At 41.4% G+C, this 19,570-nt stretch overlaps 2 protein-coding genes across 2 annotated transcripts in view; one reads left to right on the top strand and one right to left on the bottom strand.

Moving 5' to 3' along the window:
* The first annotated feature begins 546 nt into the window (after positions 1-546).
* Positions 547-8,586, top strand: LOC145425963 (uncharacterized). Its single transcript, XM_080299487.1, has 6 exons — positions 547-687; positions 2,984-3,025; positions 3,106-3,372; positions 5,148-5,387; positions 5,701-5,937; positions 7,258-8,586. Exons 1-6 carry the CDS (start codon positions 657-659, stop codon positions 7,353-7,355), a joined length of 915 nt encoding a protein of 304 aa, XP_080155613.1. The 5' UTR covers positions 547-656; the 3' UTR covers positions 7,356-8,586.
* The window catches only part of LOC113014876 (uncharacterized), a 23,933-nt gene continuing 12,253 nt past the window's right edge, over positions 7,891-19,570 (bottom strand). The window contains exons 6-10 of the mRNA XM_026156673.2: positions 11,145-11,486; positions 10,735-11,070; positions 10,111-10,195; positions 9,683-9,749; positions 7,891-9,565 (exon numbers count right to left, since the gene is read on the bottom strand). Coding sequence (XP_026012458.2) covers positions 9,707-9,749; positions 10,111-10,195; positions 10,735-11,070; positions 11,145-11,486 — 806 coding nt within the window. The 3' untranslated portion in view covers positions 7,891-9,565; positions 9,683-9,706. The remainder of the gene's footprint in view (positions 9,566-9,682; positions 9,750-10,110; positions 10,196-10,734; positions 11,071-11,144; positions 11,487-19,570) is intronic.

Below are 19,570 nucleotides of genomic sequence, written 5' to 3'. Positions count from 1 at the left end.
GTACTTCAGCTAGAATGAAACAAAAACACAAAGCTGGAGTTATTCTGCGTCTTTATGCTGCACAGCTGCCTCTTCTTCTCTCATTCTCCCCCCCTCTCTCTCTTGTTGCTACTTCAATCATGAAAATGATCACTGATCAGCTGATCGGCTTTTCTCTAGTTTGTTTACCGGTCACTTTGCGCTAAAAAGGGAAACCAGCAGATGAACAACAGCAGCATGTTTAAGCTTGATCAGCTGTTGTTAGAGTTTATTTAATATTACTTTCTAATTGTCTACTTGTCATGATGTCGGTTTGGTTATTTGGTGAGAGGGAAACATGAAGATGAAACCAGGAGATGTCCTTACTGAACCATCAGAGCTGTGATGGAGAAACAGGTTTACCTTTTAGGAGACATGAATGAGTTGAAGTTATGAACTGTTTCTGAGAGACAAATAACATTAGGATCCTTTTCTAAGCAGCTGACAGCTGGTAACTGTGCAGGGGCGGGTCTATCAAAGTTTTGCCAGGGGGCCATGAAGGGCATTAACAGGGAAGGGAGGGTAAGCAAAGAGCTTTCACTCTGAGGCTTCTGTCTTTAATGTGGTAACATGCTGCCGTAAAGAGCTGAAGTGAGACTCTGTTGCTCACTTTCATCTTCAGTCATCATCAAGACACCATGAAGACTGCAGCCGTCACACTGCTCTTTGGTGAGTCACACAGAGCTCCTACACTTAATAATTTCAGCTCCCACAGAGATCAGAGCGAGTCCAGCTAAAGAACAGACACTCTGTGAATGCTGAGTTTCCTTGGTGCTACAGGAGGTAAAAACAGGAAGTCAGCTTGTTTTTGTAGACAGGTGTGAAGTAGAGACAGCTGCAGCAGAAATGAGAAAAATAAATTAAATTAAGAAACTAGAAAGGGACACATGCTTCATCTTTTATCCCGTTTTGTACAATAAAAGTGTATTAAACTGTACGTTGTTGCGAAATCAGTTTTACCCCGGTTCTTTCTATTCCTCGAGCATCCAGAGATGGCACCGGACTCAGTAGTCATTTTCACAAAATCTTTTATTCATCTTTATTCATCTTCATTTATCTTCATTTAAGCATGCACTTCTAGAAGGGAAGACGAGGCCGGTGTCCCTCTCCAAAATCTTCACCCCTTTGTTAGTTACAGCCAGCTTTATAGAAGTGACCCCATCATAAAACCCCCTACGGTGTGCTGCAAACTCTGTCTGTGTCTATGTGCACGAGCACGTGAATGCCTACATGTGCACGTTCCCACGTGTCTATGTGAGTGCTCGTGAGTGAGTGCGTGCGCATACCTGTGTGTATGTGTGAGTGCACATGAGTGAGTGTGCGTGTGGATGTGTGTGCGTGACAGTTAAAACACTGTGGGTGAAGATATCTTCCTAGAGGTCATAAAACTCCCCCCACAGTTACAAATGTTAACACCCCCACCTTAAAACATCCTCTGGGGAATTTCCACTCAATGGGGGAGAAGCCTTCTAAAATCTACTCCTAACTTCACAACCCAATGAGGCCTTTATTACTTTACAGACAGTGTCTCTACAATAATCCTACATTCTATGTTAACACATTTCTAAACTCTAAAATAAGCTAAACACTCCTACAACGTCTCCTGTCTTTATCAGTTCAGTTTCGACCATACCGATGGTTCATGTTAAATATGTCATGCTGTTTTTAACATCAAACACTAAACACATAGTTCTCTGAGTCAGTAACAAGTAGTAGCAACGTTTAGAAAGAATGGAAAAAATAATAATTTAAATACACAAAATAGAGGGAGGAAACTCCTCTCTGGCAGGAGCATTAAAACTAAATTATCTTCAGAATATCTGTGATTACAGAATGAAACACAAGATGACTTGGAAGCTGAAGTCCCAAACTCAAAAACACTGCTTAAACTGACCCGAGACCATATTTTTTTTTCTTCTGGGTTTCAGGAAGATGGATAATCATCTTAAAACAGATTGTTTAAAATTTGGTCCTACCGAGTTCAGCAACGGCATTTGTCAGTTTAAAGGAAAGGATATGAATGAGCTAAATGGGCTAATTTTTAAAAACCCAGAACCAGCTCTCTGTTTTGGGCAGCCAGTTGGCTGCTATTCTTTTAAGGACTCAGGCTGCCAAGAAAACCTCCAAAACTACTCAAAATGAATTGCTCAATTATAGGGGAAATATTGCAGACAGCATCTTTTTAGCTGTGAAAGCTAATTAGACAGCAGAATTAGCACCTGTAAGCCACTGTGTGATTGTGCTCAGGTACGTGACTGAAGAAATCTTCAATGTGAAAAGGTTTGTATCTCCCAATCACTGATGAGAAGTGCTGAGGGATTAAAAATCAGTAAAGGAGGAGCTCTGGCCCTGTAAGCTGGAAACAAACTCATTATTCTTCGTGAAGTCAATCAAACTTGAGATTTAGGATTTAGCTTGTCATGATTTAAAAGCTGTTCAGGTGCCTTTAGTGAGGAATGACTTCCTCTGATGACATTATCCCAAAAGGCCTGATACATGAAGTGCTGCACAGATGGTTGAGCTTTGGTAACCCAGCAGATTTTTGTAAAGTGCTTCTAACAGTTTACAGGCTGATGACTTGGTTGGGCTAACTTTATCCAGGCATGCCCAGATTAGGTCATGCTTTTAAATATAGCCATCTAAGACATCAAGCGTGGATATCACAGCAGATGGCCACCCCTACCTGAGCCTGGCTCTGCCGGAGGTTTCTTCCTGTTTCAAGTGAGTTTTTTCTTCCCACTGTCACCAAAGTGCTTGCTCATAGCGGGTCATATGATTGTTGAAACCCAACAATCTCTGTATGTATTATTGTAGGGTCTACCATACAATATAAAGCGCCTTGGGGCGACAGTTGTTATGAGTTGAATATCTCCTAGAAAAAGAGCAACAGCAGTTTTTTTTTCTCTGAGGACAATAAGAAGGAGTTTAAAGACTTTTAACTCTGTGGACTTTTCACCTGTTACAGGTGTGTGTGTGCTGCTGCTGTCTGCACCGACTGTTTCTGCAGGTGAGTCGATGGAAGTGAAAACAATCAGTGAAACTCCAACAAGAACACAAATAAATTTGCTCTGTCTGTCTGTCCTCCAGTCTCTTTGCATGCTAAACCAGACTCAAAGCAGTTCTTCAGTAATTGTGGTCAAGTGTCTCTGCATTGTGTTGACGATAAACAGACAGCTGATGGATGGACAGTGAAGAGGACCAGAGGAGGACTCACTGAGGACTGTGGAGCAGCTGCAGGCTTTGATCTTGATGATTCTCAATGTAATCTCAATTTGTGCAGCCCCTCTGATGGAGCTTACTTCTGTGAAAGCTCATCTGGACAGCGTAGCGATGAAGTTAACATCACTGTTTCAGGTACAGATTAGTGATGGGATTTCTGGCTCTTTTTAGAGAACCGGCTCTTTCGGTTCGGCTCACTAAAAAGAGCCCGCTTCTTCGGCTCCAAACCGGCTCTTCAGGTTGTTTTGTTGCTTTAATTAATTTAGTATTAACAACAAAATAAAATTATGCACAAAAATAATTACTAATGTAAAAAAAAAGTGGTATTATTTATATATAAATATATGCAGTTGCCCCTAGAGACAAAGCACGTACAAACTCCAAAACACATTTCTAGCGTTAACTGGACTTCAAAACAGAGCTACTAGATCACTTAAATTACACAATTGAAAGCATGTGTGTATTGTTTGTGTATTTATACACAAGCACTCATATATATTCAAATAATTAAAAAAAATGTTCATTTACCTGTTACTACCACACACCAAATCTGGTCGTTGGTACTTGCTGGCTTGTGTAGCCACTACGTAACAAAAGCTCAACACTGCCCCCTAGCATCCTGGAGCACTTCTGTTGTGTTTGTACGTGTTTTGTTCTAGTGGCCACCGTAAATATAATTTTATTTATTCACTCCACATAAAATGTAATAAATAAATCATATAATACAAAAACCAACTCTTCACATTTCAACTTTTAACTATTTAAATTTTCAGCTTTTTCCTTTTACAAATTTAAAATGAAACAACACAAAACACTGCAAACCACAACACAATAAAATATAAATTAAAATATGAAAACAAAAAGAAGATGCATATTCTCTGTCATATGGACCTGCATGAATAAACTTTCTGAATCCTTTATCATCTGCAACTGAAAATAGTTGTGGATGATTACTATACCTTTCTAATGTATAGTAATGTATAGAATCAGATCTGATTCTGAAGGAAGTGATCTTTTTCCTTATTCAAACTCTTTTCCTTGACTATAATAGAAATGTCATAGAGATCAATGAAAGGTTGTAGTTTACATCTTACTTTAACGATACATGTTCTTCCCCTGTTAATGTATTCAAGTCACATAAACTAGAAGAGCCAGTGAAATCTATCCCATTGTTACAAATGTTGGAATATTAAAGAAGGAACAAAGAGGTCCATATTCACTGTAGTGGCACAAAACCTCTATTTGACATTTAACACTGCTGGATTTACTAAAGAGACTCAGTGTCCAAAACTAAATAGATTTTGCATTTCAAATATTTCAAACTCAACCACTCTGTGCTCCTCCGCCACTGCCTTGTTTGAGTTTTGGACAAAATGGATTCTGGGATATTGAATTCCGTCATTTCAAGCTGATTGGAAAACAAAACAGCCAATCAGATTTTTTTTGCATCCAAGTCTGTGATTGGCTGGTTTTGTAGCACAAATACAACAGTGTACAGAAAGAGTTGAGCGCCCACGGGCAGAAATGTTGAGAGCGCGAGTAACACAATGTGAGCAAGAGCAAATGCAAAAACTGAGTGACAGGGGCTGCTGTTGTGTGTGTGTGTATGGACAATAGCAAACACTGAAATACAGTTTTTGCACGCAGCAATGACTTTTGTTCACTCAAATTTATCTTTTCTTCGCTCAAAATAAATTTCTCCTCAAAATGCAACACTTGCACCTGCAATTTTTTTTTTACATGCACTCAGAATAGTAGCACAAAAATAACGCCAAAAACCAAAGTGGCTGTACTGTCTGACTGACTCCAAAGTCACAGGTGACTGATGACCCCTGCTGAAGCTTTAGCTTCTGACTGCTCTGTTAGTGTAACTCTGTCTCTCTTTATGAATCGTTTTGTCTCTTATACAGAAAAAGGAGTGATCTTGGAGATCCCTGCACTTCCTGTGATAACAGGAAGTGATGTTACTCTGCGTTGCAGACAGATCAATGGTGACATGGTGGCAGCTTACTTCTTCTTCAGTGGACGTCTTCTTGGATCTGGATATAAAGAGCACACCATCTCCAATGTGCAGCAGTCTAATGAGGGTCTGTACTGGTGTGCTACTGATCTGGCTGGACCATCTCCTAAAAGCTTCCTGAAGATCAGAGGTCAGTACACTGACATCAGTTCATGTCATTGTGGTTACATAGTACAAAAGTCACCTGTTTAACATTTTCCTAAACACTTTCCTTGACCTTGATGGAAAGCATCATGAGGTGGAGGAAAGGTGTTGTCACGAAGAACTGAGGAAGAGTAGAATCATATATTTAAGACAATTCCCTATCAACAACCATTAGTGAGGAATGAAATCATTAGCAGTGTTTCTGAGCGTGCGGTGCCAAGTTTGGACCAAGACATTTTACTTTGAGTGACAATACGATTTAATGAACTGAAATCACTCCCTCACCTCTCCTCCTACAGATCCTGTAACTGCTTTCAGATCTTCTGTGGCTCCTCATCTTGAAACCATGCGCTCCAGCTCCTCTCTTCCCTCTTCTTCTCATCCAACCAGCTCTTCCTCACCTGCTCCTCAACCTCCTCCTTCCTCTCTGTCTGTGTTCAGACTTCTCTTCCACCTGCTGGTCTTCTGTCCATATTTCATCACAACCGGTCTGCTGCTGTCTATTTACCTCGACCGGATCTCCGCCACACGCTCAGGTAGATATCTGCACACAGGTGCATCACTGTGAGCTAGGTGATGTGTTTCATTGTTTTTAGTTTTGCTTCATTGAGTTTAGATATCTGTGTTCATGGTGTTTTGAGTTTATGTTATCATAATTATTATTACTGGTGTAGGAGTAGATTGTTCCTGGATTATTTTCTCAGTTTAGTCTTCATGTTTCTTACGTTTGGAACCTTTTAGAAGTAAAATTATCGTGGTTAGAATTGTAGTTCATTCTCACTTTCTTGTTTTTCAGCTTTTACTTCATGTTTGGTGTGTCTATGTCACTGTACTTTTGTTGTTGCTTTTTTTAATCTTTTCGGTTCTTGATTTAGTTTTGCTTCCCTTTTCTCAGTGTCCCTGATTAGTTTCAGCTGTTGTTGTTTTCTGGTGTTTCCTGATTCATCCTCATTGTGACTGTGTGTAGCAACAGTTTTCACTTGTCTTCTGTTTGTCATGGTCCTGGGCCATGTGGGCCCAGTATTCTTAGTTCTTTGTATTTTCGTATTTCGTTCCTTATTTAGGCCATGTCTTCTGAGTTGCCCTGTTGTGTTGTTCCCTAAGTGTTTTTCCCTTCATGGCTCTCTCCCCCCTGTGTGCCCTCTATGTATTGATGAGCCCTCGTCTCCCTTTGTGGTTGTTTCATGTTTCCCCAGCCCGTTATGTCTGTTTTCCCCGTGCTCTCTCTCCTCCTGTCGGAACCTCTGTGCCTCTACATGTCATGTTCAGTTCACCCCGCCCTGTCTCGTTATGATTATCAGTGTCACCTGTGTTCCCCGTGTGTGCCCACTTTCCTCGTTTACCCTCTGTGTATTTCTGTCTGAGTCTCTCTCTGTTCGGCGTCGTGTTCTCCCTCATGCTGTGTGTGATTCCCCCGTGTTTCCTGGTGAGCTTTACGTTAGTTTTTCCCAGTTTAGTTTTGTATCTCCCATTATCTTTTGTCAGCAATAAAGCTGCCTTTTGAGTTCATCCCCGTGTGTGTGAGTTTTGCATTTTGGGTCCTCCTCCTGCCTGCCACACAGCCGAGCCATGACACTGTTTGAGTCTCTGTTAAGATACTCTCCTGTTTACCCGTCATTCATGTGTCTAATAAAAGCTGTTTTTTAATTAGTGTGTCTGCATCTGGGTCCACTGATGATCAATCAGTAGGCAAAGGAAGTAAAACGTCTTCACACTTTCTTCATACTTATATCTAGATTAAATAAACATCTTTGTGTGAGTGCTAAATGAAGCGAATCCAGGAAACCTAAAGACACAATAGTTATGTTAGACGTGTTTCATTGTACTGGTCACTGATGTTTTTACTCTGTCCACAGGAAACAGAGTTGTTGTTTCCATGGAGATGACCCACCAGGGTGGGCAGAATGAGGAGGTTGCTGTTGATGTCACCACTGAGCATGACTTCTCTGAGTGATCCAAATTAATGTTTCAGTGCAGCAGGGACCTGAAACATGTCAATCTTCTTAAATTCTGATGAAACTTTATGATACATGATCAAAGAGAGCGACCAGCTCATCGGAAGCTTCAGCTTCTTGTTTATTAGAAGGAAAACGTAATTCTGGTTTTCTCTTGTTCACTTCCTGTGAAGCCCCTGAAGCTGTTTCATCAGAGCCTCACTGAGGCTGTTAATAACTTGTTATATATACTTTATGTCTGTCATTAAAAACTATAAATAAAGATATATTTCCTACATTCACAATATTAATAAAATAAATATGTATGAAACAATAGAAAAAATAGAGTGGGCCTTTCTGCTTTATACAGCATTCTTTTAGGAGTATAACATAAGAACAAGAGCAACACTGCCCATGTCTTCTTTAAAAAAGCAACGACAGAGAAACTTTACAGAGACATGAAATTATAGTTTCATATGACTGATAAATTCAATCAAATAAAAACACATTTTTAAAAATCCTGATAAGCAGAATTAAATAATCAAAACAACCCACAACAGTGTGGACAGATTTAATGGAACTTTACTGAGCTACACATTCATCGGTCATGTTTATATGAATATAAAACCATTTATGGCTGAAACATAAATCATACATGTATATCAAAAATAAAAATATTCTGAATATTTGTCATTAATATGAAATGATGAACTGATAAACTGTTTGAGTCAACGTCCTGTCTATAAGACAGTTTGCTGGTGATTATTTGGTAATTGTGTTTTATGACATGGATCTGTTAGCAACCCACCAGCTAGTTCTTAGAAAAACATTAACATCAAAACCTCATGTATAAATCAAACAAAGTACAAAGTAGTTTGTGAAAAGACAGTAGATGTGATGCAGACGAAAAGTCGCCTGACAGTAGAAATCACCACTTGGCAGAGGTTTGGCTGGTTCACGAGTCATTATGGCACAGTACTGGTTTGGTTTCCAGTGTCTAGAAACCCAACTCAGGGGTCACAGATAAACCACATGTAAGTTTTCTTATTTCATATTTCATTCATACACTATATTTTCAACTTAAAACATACATTTAAACTATTATACACAGAATACTATTTATAAAGTGCTTTGCAAACAAATGTCACCTGATCTTTGGTGTTTATTTTTAACAGTTGATTTGTGTTTTTATGTGTCTCGTCTGAGCAGAATCCTGAACTGAGATCAGTAAATAAAGCTTGTTTCCTCTTATCCACTTCTCTGGTCAGTGTCTCAGTTTCACTATCGGTCAATGTTACTTCTCCTTTGCTTCAGCATTAATGGTCATGTCTGATAACCTGCAGTACAAAAGCTTGCTTTTTCATAAAATAAATTCATGAAAGTAAATGAAAAGATTAAATATTGACAGAGCTCCTCTGATATATACAACAAAGTCAACAGTTACTTTAAACTGTTTCACAAACCGGTTTGTATGATTACAATCACACACAGTACCACAGATATAAAACTAATAAAAACATGGCTCTTTCATGTCATAGTGTAAAGAAACAGGAGACACCTTTCCTCCAGGTGCAGACTTGATCAATGAACTCACCTTACACTGGAACATGTTGCAGTCTGTGAGCAACACACTGACGGTCGACACATGTTCATTTGTTTTTACAAGCTGGAAAACTAGCCTTACATCTATTTAGCTCCAAAGGGACATGAAGGGTACCTCAAGTGGTCTCAAGTGGGTCATTGGAACCGCTTGAGACAAAAACAATATCCATGATGTCGCAGGAGGAAATTATGTTTTCTAAAAGTGGAACCATCCATCCATCCATTCGCTTCCGCTTATCCTTTTCAGGGTCGCGGGGGGCGCTGGAGCCTATCCCAGCTGTCATAGGGCGAAAGGCGGGGTACACCCTGGACAGGTCGCCAGTCTGTCGCAGGGCTAACACATAGGGACAGACAACCATTCACACTCCCATTCACTCGCACATTCACACCTAGTGGCAATTTGGATTATCCAATTAACCTATCCCCACAAGCTGCATGTCTTTGGACGGTGGGAGGAAGCCGGAGTACCCGGAGAGAACCCACGCAAACACGGGGAGAACATGCAAACTCCACACAAAAGTGGAACCAAAGAAGAATATTCAGGGAAAACTAAGTTGCCCTGATGTAGATCTTGTGGTACTCCGGAAGACAGAAGATGAACAGATGAGATGATCAGATGAGGATCATCCTGTTCCAAATGTGAGAGAGAACAGTCAGTCAGACATACAACAACGAACCAAACCCAGATATGCATGTAATTTGAATCAAACATTTCTGAGAGGAACGGCTGTGGACGATGACTTACCTGCCAGCTCTCCTCAATTTAACATCAAGTTGTTTCATTAGCCGTGAGAGGAATAGATTCATAAATCCTGGTCCAGGGAATACAAAACAGACGGTCAGGGCAACCAAATGATCGACATTTGTAACATTGCTATTTCCAGTTTCCAGTTTAACATGACAATCAAATAATGATTCACTTGATTCAATTTCGATATATAATAGAAATAAGACAAACTTGATCAATAAAAGGGGATTGAAAGATAGATGAGCAATGCTTTCAGTATTCAGGTTCTGATGTAAGTTGAGGCTTTACCAAATATTGGATTTAAACCTGCAGGATGTGCGCTGATGCGTTAAGAATACATTTTAAATGATACAGTTTTAGTCTGTCCATTTCACGTCAACTTTGCAACACATGACAAAGAGAAAGAGGGAGGAAGATAACTTTACACAGAGGAAGAAGGTCCATCAATTATGGATTTTCTCTTCTTTCGGAAACCTTGAAACAGCTCTGTAAAGCTTGCACCATGTTTTCCTGCAGAGGAAACAGACAACTGTGATTCAAAGTCTCAGTTAATAATAATAATACATTTTATTTGAAAGCACAGAACACTCAAGGACACTGTACACAGCAGAATAATAAAAAGCAAGATAAAAAAAATTAGTTTACACAATCATAAAAGCATGAGACATAAAACAAATTTAAAATAGCAGAGTGGTTACACACATCACGTGGCTCTTAATGTGTCTTTAACCTCAGGTGTGATTCATTAAGAATATTTGAATCACTGGAATCAAGACTGCAACCAGAGAAATCGAAGAAATCTATGAGAACCTTTCCTCATTTAAACACGAAGCAGAACCAAAAATAACACTAATAGATAATGTTTGAATATATATATATATATATATATATATATATATAGTTTCAGAATAAGTCTATTATGTGAATCTCTTTCTGACCCATCTAACACTCAACAGAAATGGATTACTTACTGTTTTCACAGCAGTTCCTCCACTAAAGTAGCAGAAGCTGGAGGAAGCTGCATTTACTGACCTCTGTGATGCATTTACCTCTGAAAGTAAGCGTCACTCCTTTCTGTCTCAGGATGTCTTCACCCTGGGAGACTGTGCACATGTAGAAACCACTGTGGTTTTTTTGGAGATCTTTCAGGGTCAGACTGAGGTCTCCAGTCCTCAGTGGCTCTTCATTCATCTCTGTGCGACCTCTATAATCCTGTCCCTGTTCTTCTAGCAGGTTTTGGCCATCCTGATAGGTGTGGACTGTGTCTCTGGAATCACCACGTCTCCACTCGATTGTGACATCATCGGGTAAATCAAGAGTGGTTTTAAAGGGCAGCAGCACAGACTTCTTCCCCTTTGTTACTTCGACTATTTCCACCTTGTAGCCTGATAAAATACAACATGAGCTGTAAATACAGACACAAATTATAAATTTACTGGCCTCAGATGAGTTTACTGACCTCTGATAGTGAGTATCACTACTTTCTGTTTCAGGATGGCTCCATCTTTTCTGTAGACGGTGCAGGTGTAGACTCCACTGTCAGTAAGTCGAGGGTAGTAAAGGGTCAGACTGAGGTTTCCGGTTCTCAGTAGCTCTTCATTCATCTCAGGGCGGCCTTGATAGTCCTGGTGTTGCTCTTCATGCTTTTTTTGGCTGTTCTCATAAACAAGGACCTTCACATCTTCAAGGTCTGAACGTCTCCACTCCACTCTGACGTCCTCAGGCAGGTCAGCTTTGGTTTTGAAGGGAAGCAGAACACGCTTCACCCCCGGTGTCACCTCCACTGTCTGAAGCTCGTAGACTGAAGAAAAGAGAAACAAGTTGTACAGACACACATAAGCTATGTCCTGCATTTCATTTGTACAGTGTCAGATCCTAACAAAAGTATATCTGAGGAAAATAACTCTACAAAATCAAAGAGAGAACCACACTGATCAAAAAATCTCCTCTGAGCAACACATGTGAGGTCAGTTCCTTGATCATTAATGTGCAAATTGTCTGACCTCAAACCCATTGATCCTTTAGTGGGCTGGTTTCAGTCATTATGCAAATGTACTGTTTATAAGATTGGGGAAAACTGCAGTCAGCTGACACTGAAGAAGTCACTTGGATGAGTGACAAAACATTTCTCCCACAAAACGCTACGTCCAGCTAAACAGAATCAACTTTTTCGGCACTCTTTGTTTTGTTGACTGTGGCCTCCCCTCAATGAGTTTCATGATGTAGTCACCTGAAATGATTTTAACGTCACAGGTGTGCCTGTCAGGGTTGAATTTCTTGCCTTCTTAATTGGGTTGGCACCATCAGGTGTGTGTGCACAAGTCAGGCTGGTACACAGCTGACGGCCCTATTTGACAACAGTTAGAATTCTTTACAGCTAAGTAAAGAGAAATGAAGGTCAGTCAGTCAGGAAAAATGCTAAAACTTTGAATGTGTCTCCAAGTGCAGTCACAAAAACCACCAAGTGCTACGATGAAACTGGCTCACATGAGAATCGCCCCAGTAAGGGAAGACCAAGAGTCACGTCTGCTGCTGAGGATAAATTCATCTGAGTCACCAGCCTCAGAAATCACAATTTAGCATCACCTCAGATTAGAGCTCAGATAAATGCCACACAGATTTCCAGTAGCAGACACATCTCTTCATCAGCTGTTCAGAGGAGACTGTGTGAATCAGGCCAAATAGCTGCTAAGAAACAATGACTAGACAATAAGGAAAAACAACAAACAGAAGAGATTTGTTTGGGTCAAGAAACACAAGGAATGGACATTAGACCAGTGGAAATCTGTGCTTTGGTCTGATGAGTCCAAATTTGAGATCTTTGGTTTTTTGGATTCTCCTGCTGTTTTACGTTGGTGACATTGTGGGGGATGTATTCACAACTAAAGGCACACTGAACCAGCATGGCTACCACAACATCCTACCACATGCCATCTTATGCGGTTTGCATTTAGTTGGACCACCATTTGGGGACGGCTGTGGAGCGTGTGAGCAGCTTCAAGTTCCTGGGAGTCCACATCTCTGAGGATCTCACCTGGACGACCAACTGCTCCAAGCTGGTCAAGAAGGCTCACCAGCGCCTCTTCTTCTTGAGGACTCTGAGGAAGAACCACCTGTCCTCAGACATCCTGGTGAACTTCTATTGCTGCACCATCGAGAGCATCCTGACCAACTGTATAACAGTCTGGTACGGGAACTGCTCTGCCTCGGACCGGAAGGCGTTGCAGAGGGTCGTGAAAACTGCCCAGCGCATCGCCGGAGCACCACTTCCTGCCATAAAAGACATCTACAGGAAGCGGTGTCTGAAAAGGGCTGGGAAAATCATCAAAGACCCCAGTCACCCATCACATGGACTCTTCACCCTCCTGCCCTCTGGGAGGCGCCACAGGAGCCTCCGGACTAAGACCACCAGGTACCGGAACAGCTTCTTCCCCACAGCTGTCAGACTCCTGAACTCTGCCTCCTGACATCTGACCCACGTTAAACTCATGGACTGAACATACACACACCCACAATGGACAACTGTACCCTCAAACACAATAATAACATGGACTGAACCACCACTCACAACCACTAGCACTTTATATAGCCTCTGTAGAAACTATCTACACCCTCACTTATCTTAACTGCACTAATGTATAGCTCTGTGTAAATAATCATTCTGTACATTCGATAATCTTTAATCCTACAACTGTTTACAACTTGCATAGTTCCCATTTCTGTATAGCTGTATATCCCAGATTCTGTAAAGTTATTTATTTCATATTCTGTATAGTTTTTCATATTTATATCCTGTTCATATCCTGTACATAGCTTGTACTCACTACAGCCTGTACATACTTATAGTTATAGAATATTCACAACATATTTCATACCGTGTACATTATAACATACCATAATAGACCCATTTCTGTAATATACTCACATATCTATATTATTGCTAATATATATTGTAATATATCTATATCACTAAAGCACTTCTGGATGGATGCAAACTGCATTTCGTTGCCCTGTACCTGTGCATGTGCAATGACAATAAAGTTGAATTCTATTCTATTCTATTCTATTTATTTTTCGACACACCTCCAGGCTGTGTAAGGGCTATTTGACCAAGAAGGATGGCCTGGCCTACACAGTCACCTGACCTAAACACAATGGAGATGGTTTGGGACAAGAGTGGAGGCCACAGAGTGAAGACAAAAGGGCCAACAAATGCTCAACATCTCTGGGAACTCCTTCAAGGGTGTTGGAAAACCATTTCAGGAAGACATTTATGACCTCATGAAGCTCATCGAAAAACTGTTGAGAGTGTGCAAAGCAATAATCAAAGCAATGGGTGGCTGTTGCAAAAAATCAAAAATTTAAAACATGTTTTGAGTTATTTCACAGTTTTTGTTTACTAAATAATTCCATATGTGTTCATTCATAGTTTTGATGCTTTCAGTAAGAATCTGCAATGTAAATAGGTTGTATCCTCAGAGTCTGCGCTAACCAGCTAGCACCTGTGTTCACTGAGATATTCAACATCTCTTTATCTCGGTCGGTGATCCCCACATGCTTCAAGGAGTCCATCATGGTTCCTGTCCCGAAGAAACCCCACCCTGCTTCTCTCAATGACTATCGCGCTGTAGCCCTCACCTCAGTAGTGATGAAGTGCTTTGAACGCCTGGTCAGAGACTTCATCATTTCTTCACTACCAGACACACTGGACCCACTACAGTTCGCTTACCGTCCAAATCGTTCCACAGACGATGCCATCTCTCATCTCCTCCACACATCACTCACTCACTTGGATTCTAGAAGGGGAATTATGTTAAAATGCTCTTCATAGACTACAGCTCTGCATTTAATACCATAATTCCCTCCACACTCACCACCAAGCTGGAGCATCTGGGACTCAGCTCATCTATGTGTCAGTGGATCACCAACTTCCTAATTGGCAGACCACAGGCAGTAAGGATGGGCGGACATGTCTCAGCCTCCACCACTCTCAGCACTGGAGCCCCCCAGGGGTGTGTTCTGAGCCCCCTGCTGTACTCTTTTTACACATATGACTGTGTGGCCACTACCAGCTCCACCACCATCATTAAGTTTACCGACGACACCGTCGTGGTGGGCCTGATCTCTGACAACAACGAGGCGGCCTACCTGAAGGAGATTAGGAATCTGGAGAACTGGTGCCAGAGGAACAACCTCCTTCTAAACGTCAGTAAGACAAAGGAGCTGATAGTGGACTTCAGCACTAAGCAGGAGAGGAACTACCAGACCCCCGTCATCAACGAGTGCCCAGTGGAGAGAGTGGACAGCTTCAAATACCTCGGAGTTCACATCACGCAGGACCTGTCATGGTCCTGTCACATCAACACCGTGGTGAAAAAGGCCGACAGCGTCTCTACCACCTCAGACGCTTGAGAGACTTCCAACTGCCCTCCAAGGTGCTCAGGAACTTTTACTCGTGCACCATAGAGAGCATCCTGACGGGAAACATCTCAACCTGGTTCGGGAACAGCACCATGCAGGACAGACGAGCTCTACAGAGGGTTGTGCGATCAGCTGAGCGCACCATCCGCTCCGAGCTCCCTGACCTGCACTCAATCTACAGCAGGCGGTGCTGGACCAAGGCCAGGAAGATCGTGAAGGACCTCAGCCATCCCAACAACAGACTGTTCTCTCTGTTGAGGTCAGGAAAGTGATTCCGCTCCCTGAAGACCAACACAGAGAGACTGAGGAGGAGCTTCTTCCCGCAGGCGGTACGGTCTCTCAATCACACCACCACATAGTACTGACTCACACATATAGTTCTTACACACACTGGACATTCTGGACATTTGTTTACACTAGTGGCCGCTGCACAACTACACTGCGTGGACATCTAATCAAATCACTTGCTTAGTCACTTAAAGTCACTTAAATAAATCACTTTTAAGCATATTTGCACTGCACAAGGCACTTAAATATGTGGATTGCACAACCCTGGACATTACATTTCTTTCATTACCATTTATTACTTGTACAGCTGCTCCCATTGTTCTATATTTCTTCATATATTCTTATATATTTTCTATATTGTGTATTTTGTGTATTGTGTATTTTGTTGTACAGTTATTTTATTTTTAACTTTAATTTTTATATTTTATTTTATTCTTTCCCAGTTAAATTTAACCTTCGTTTTAATTTTTATATTTATTTCCTATCCTATTCATAGTCTTTTATTTTAGGTCACGAGCAGTTGTCAGAGCATTTCACTGCATATTGTACTGTGTATGACTGTGTATGTGACAAATAAAATTTGAATTTGAATTTGTCCATAGTATCTTCAACTCCCACATCCAGCTGAGCTTTGACAGTTTTCTGAGGGAGGCATCAGGCTGAAGAAGGAGTCTTATCAGGCTTTGTTTCCCTGTGATACTTAGGAGACAGCTGATGAGTACAAACAGGCTAAGCACAACATGGCCTGGGCGGTAGCTGAAGCAAAATCAGGTTGTGGTAGGAGTCTGGAAAAAGACTTTCCGTCTGTCTAGAGGGATTCTGGCAAATTGTCGAGCGACTCAGGAGGGGAAAGCAGTGTGCTACTCTCACAGTCTATAGTCCGGGTGAGTGCTGCTGACTTCTAATGACGATATTGTCGGGCAATGGAAGGAATACTTTGAGGACCTTATCCTGTCCGCCAGAAACTGTTTTTTATGTAGAGGAAGCAGAGTCTGACTGGGGTGGAGTTTCCATTCTTAAAGGGGGATCACACTCCATAGCCTCCTCTGCAAAGTTTATGATAGGGTGAACCTCAGATACTGGAAGAACAATGTAGTTTCCTTCTAGGTCACTGACCAACACTGGACCAGCTCTTCATCCTCTCAAGGATACTTGAGGTTTAATGGTTTAAAAACCTAAAGAGAATTATGGATTTGATCAACTGGTCTCTGAATGCTATTGACACCCTTTTCTCAACAAGAAGTCTGGGCTTGGGAGAGCCCGAGTGCCCTGGAGGGACTTTCCCTGCCGGATACACGATGGACAGGTGGCAGAAATGGAGGGTCGTGTGCCTGGCGGGACTGTCGATCGAGGACGCTGAAGATATCTACCTATTCGGAACCATGATAACAGGGTTCTTGCTGATTGGAGCTGGCTTGGCCCTGGCTTATCGGAGAATTAAGACAGCGGATCCGGCTGTTCAAACCCCCTCAAGGCTGCCAGCTGGGATTGAAACGATGGGACGAGCCGCGACTTCTCAGAACGGGCTCAAAAGCAGAATGGTTAAGACCTTGGAGGCGCTTACAGGTGCCGTAAATACTCAGAATAACACCTCTGAACATATAATGGGATACATCAAGGAGAGGCCTGCTCAAAATAACACCCTTGAGCGAAAGATGGATTGCATCGCAGAACGGCTCACTGCAGTTGTGAGTTCTCAGAATCGCCTGTTTGGGCAAAAGAATGAAAACACCAGCAAGTTTGATACCATCATCGGGAGGCTCGCCGTTCTCCAACGGGAGATTGAGAGACCAGTGTCGGAGTGTTAAAGAACAGCTTTGAAATTCTCATGACTTGTCGCAAAGAAAGAAAAATTACCATCATAATCCGGCTACCCCTTCGGCGCCAGCTGTGGGCTCAAGGCCAGAGCTCAAGGCTGGAGCTGAACAAAAACTCCCTGATAACGACTGTGTTGAGTCTGTTCCTTCCCATTCCATGCAAGGCCACCTGGGTTGGCTGGAAGACTGTTTACTTAGCCTGGCAGGGCGAAGGACACTGTCACAGCTGAACTATGGACACGAATACACATACATATACTGATACTGATAAGCACTCACTGATGCATCACCCTCTCTACCCCGGATCCAACGCCACCTCCAACGCTTACCTCCCCTCTGATGTGGACATTGGGTCAGTTGGAGGCGCAGTCAAAAGATTGCAGCGGTCCCAGATCAGATGTACACACTGGAACACTTTCCCATGTTACTGTCTGTGTTTATTGTGCTATGGTGTGTTGATACCTTTGCATTCCTGTATTATCCTTCTGTGTTACACATTTCGACGTTTTCTTTCCTCGCTACCTAGCCTGACCTGTCTCCCCAATGTGATGTTTGTGTATTGTATGTATGGTCGGCAAGGTCTGTCATCTCGGTTGTGGGCAAAAGACCTGCAACTGACAAATAAAGGCTATCTCATCATCTCTCATTAAATTAACCAGTCTAGATGTGTTTTGTGGAGTTAAAGAAAGCACTCAGCATGAATGGATGGATGTACAGTGGTCCCTTGCTATAACGTGGTTCACCTTTCGCGGCCTTGCTGTTTCACAGATTTTTTTTGAGTGCAATTTTGCATGCATTTTTTTAACAGTGCATTGTGTACTGTGTCTTGATTGGCTCTAGACCATTGTCAAACAATCTCCTGTCCATCTCCTGTTCTTTGTCTCCTGTACAGTACAGAATGTGTTCAGCTTGTCAAACTTATAGAAATCTTCGATCGCTAGCAGTGTGACTCTGAAGTGCTGTACTGTATGCTTGTAAGTTTTCTCGCCAACAAAAACAATAATGTTGACGAAACATTTTGCACTGTCAAAGGCACCTGCAGTAGCACCCAGAAGGCAGAGGCTGATGCTAAATATCGCACAAGAAGTTGGGCTTCTGGACATGCTAAAGGAAGGTAGAAGTTACCGTATTTTTCAGATTATAAGGCGCAATAAGTGAAACAAAACAGTCAGATAAGTGAAACTTTACTCAACTTTTTACTCTTGCTTTCTCCAATTCTGCACCATTGATTCATTAATGTTGAATTCTCTGGCAGCTGCTCTATTTCCATGTTCTGGACCTGAAAACAGGGTTTGATCTTTGGTTTCCTTCTGTAATAATGGACTTATTTTTCTATGAAGGTTTGAACTTTGAGAGTTTTTAAGAGAGAAACATGAAACTGTTCATGCCTGTCTGAGAAAAGTGTATAAAGTGTGTAGTGAGGGGTATTTACAGCATTAAAACATCTATAATAATTTTTAAAACAATAACGTTGACTACTACGCAGATTACAGCTATCGCGGGTAATTTTTAGGATATAACTCCCACGATAAACGTTGGACCACTGTATAGAAAAATACCTGTAAACAGCAGGATTTAAATGAGTGTTGTGCTTACAGAGAAACTCAGAGAAATTTCAGCCATTGCTTTTCTAACCTGTTGATCAAAGGAAACCATCCATTCTTTACTCAGTACTGAAACTGATGATCTCTGTCTGTGAAGGTTCTCAGTCATGTAGGTCATTGAGGTCTAAGGAGCTTGGAATGAAAATCTCCTTAGACTTTGTTAAATTGCATGAAGATGTTTCATCTGAAAAGCTTCTTCAGTTCTAAGAGCAAATGTTGGACCTTCTCGTATAAGAGGTGAAATGTCTTCAAGCAACTTAAAGAAGTCCAGATGGTTTTCTTTCCAAGCTCCTTAGACTCTTATCTCTTCCCACCTTTGATCCTTTATTCCCATTGATTTTTCATACCAGGCCCAAAAGGAGGTTAAAATTATTTTAAGCTTTTTCTTTGTAATTAATGACATATGATAAAACATGAAAAACAGTTCAAAATGTTGCCTTCTTTTAAAAAAAAATGCCATTTACAGAGAGCTGGGGAATGCCTGCAATCACAGCACTGTAAGATGGTGAAAGATCAATGTTTCTGGCTTCAATCCTCAACCCATTGGTAGGCAGCTCTAAAGACCATATATTTTTAATACTGGCTGAGATTCAATATGAAAAAGACCTGCCAAAGATGGATCTTTTTCATATTGCATCTCAGCCAACTCTAGATAGGACACCTCTAGATTTCTTGTAAAGACCACAGATTCATGTTTTTCATACAGTCAATGGAGTCTAGAGAGTTGACAAAAGGAAATGACAACATACCACAGC

This window comes from Astatotilapia calliptera, chromosome 3, assembly GCF_964374335.1.
Source record: "Astatotilapia calliptera chromosome 3, fAstCal68.1, whole genome shotgun sequence".
In the NCBI taxonomy this organism is placed as follows: domain Eukaryota; kingdom Metazoa; phylum Chordata; class Actinopteri; order Cichliformes; family Cichlidae; genus Astatotilapia; species Astatotilapia calliptera.
Note: the sequence above shows the minus strand (reverse complement) of the source record. Positions and strands in the feature narration are given on the sequence as shown.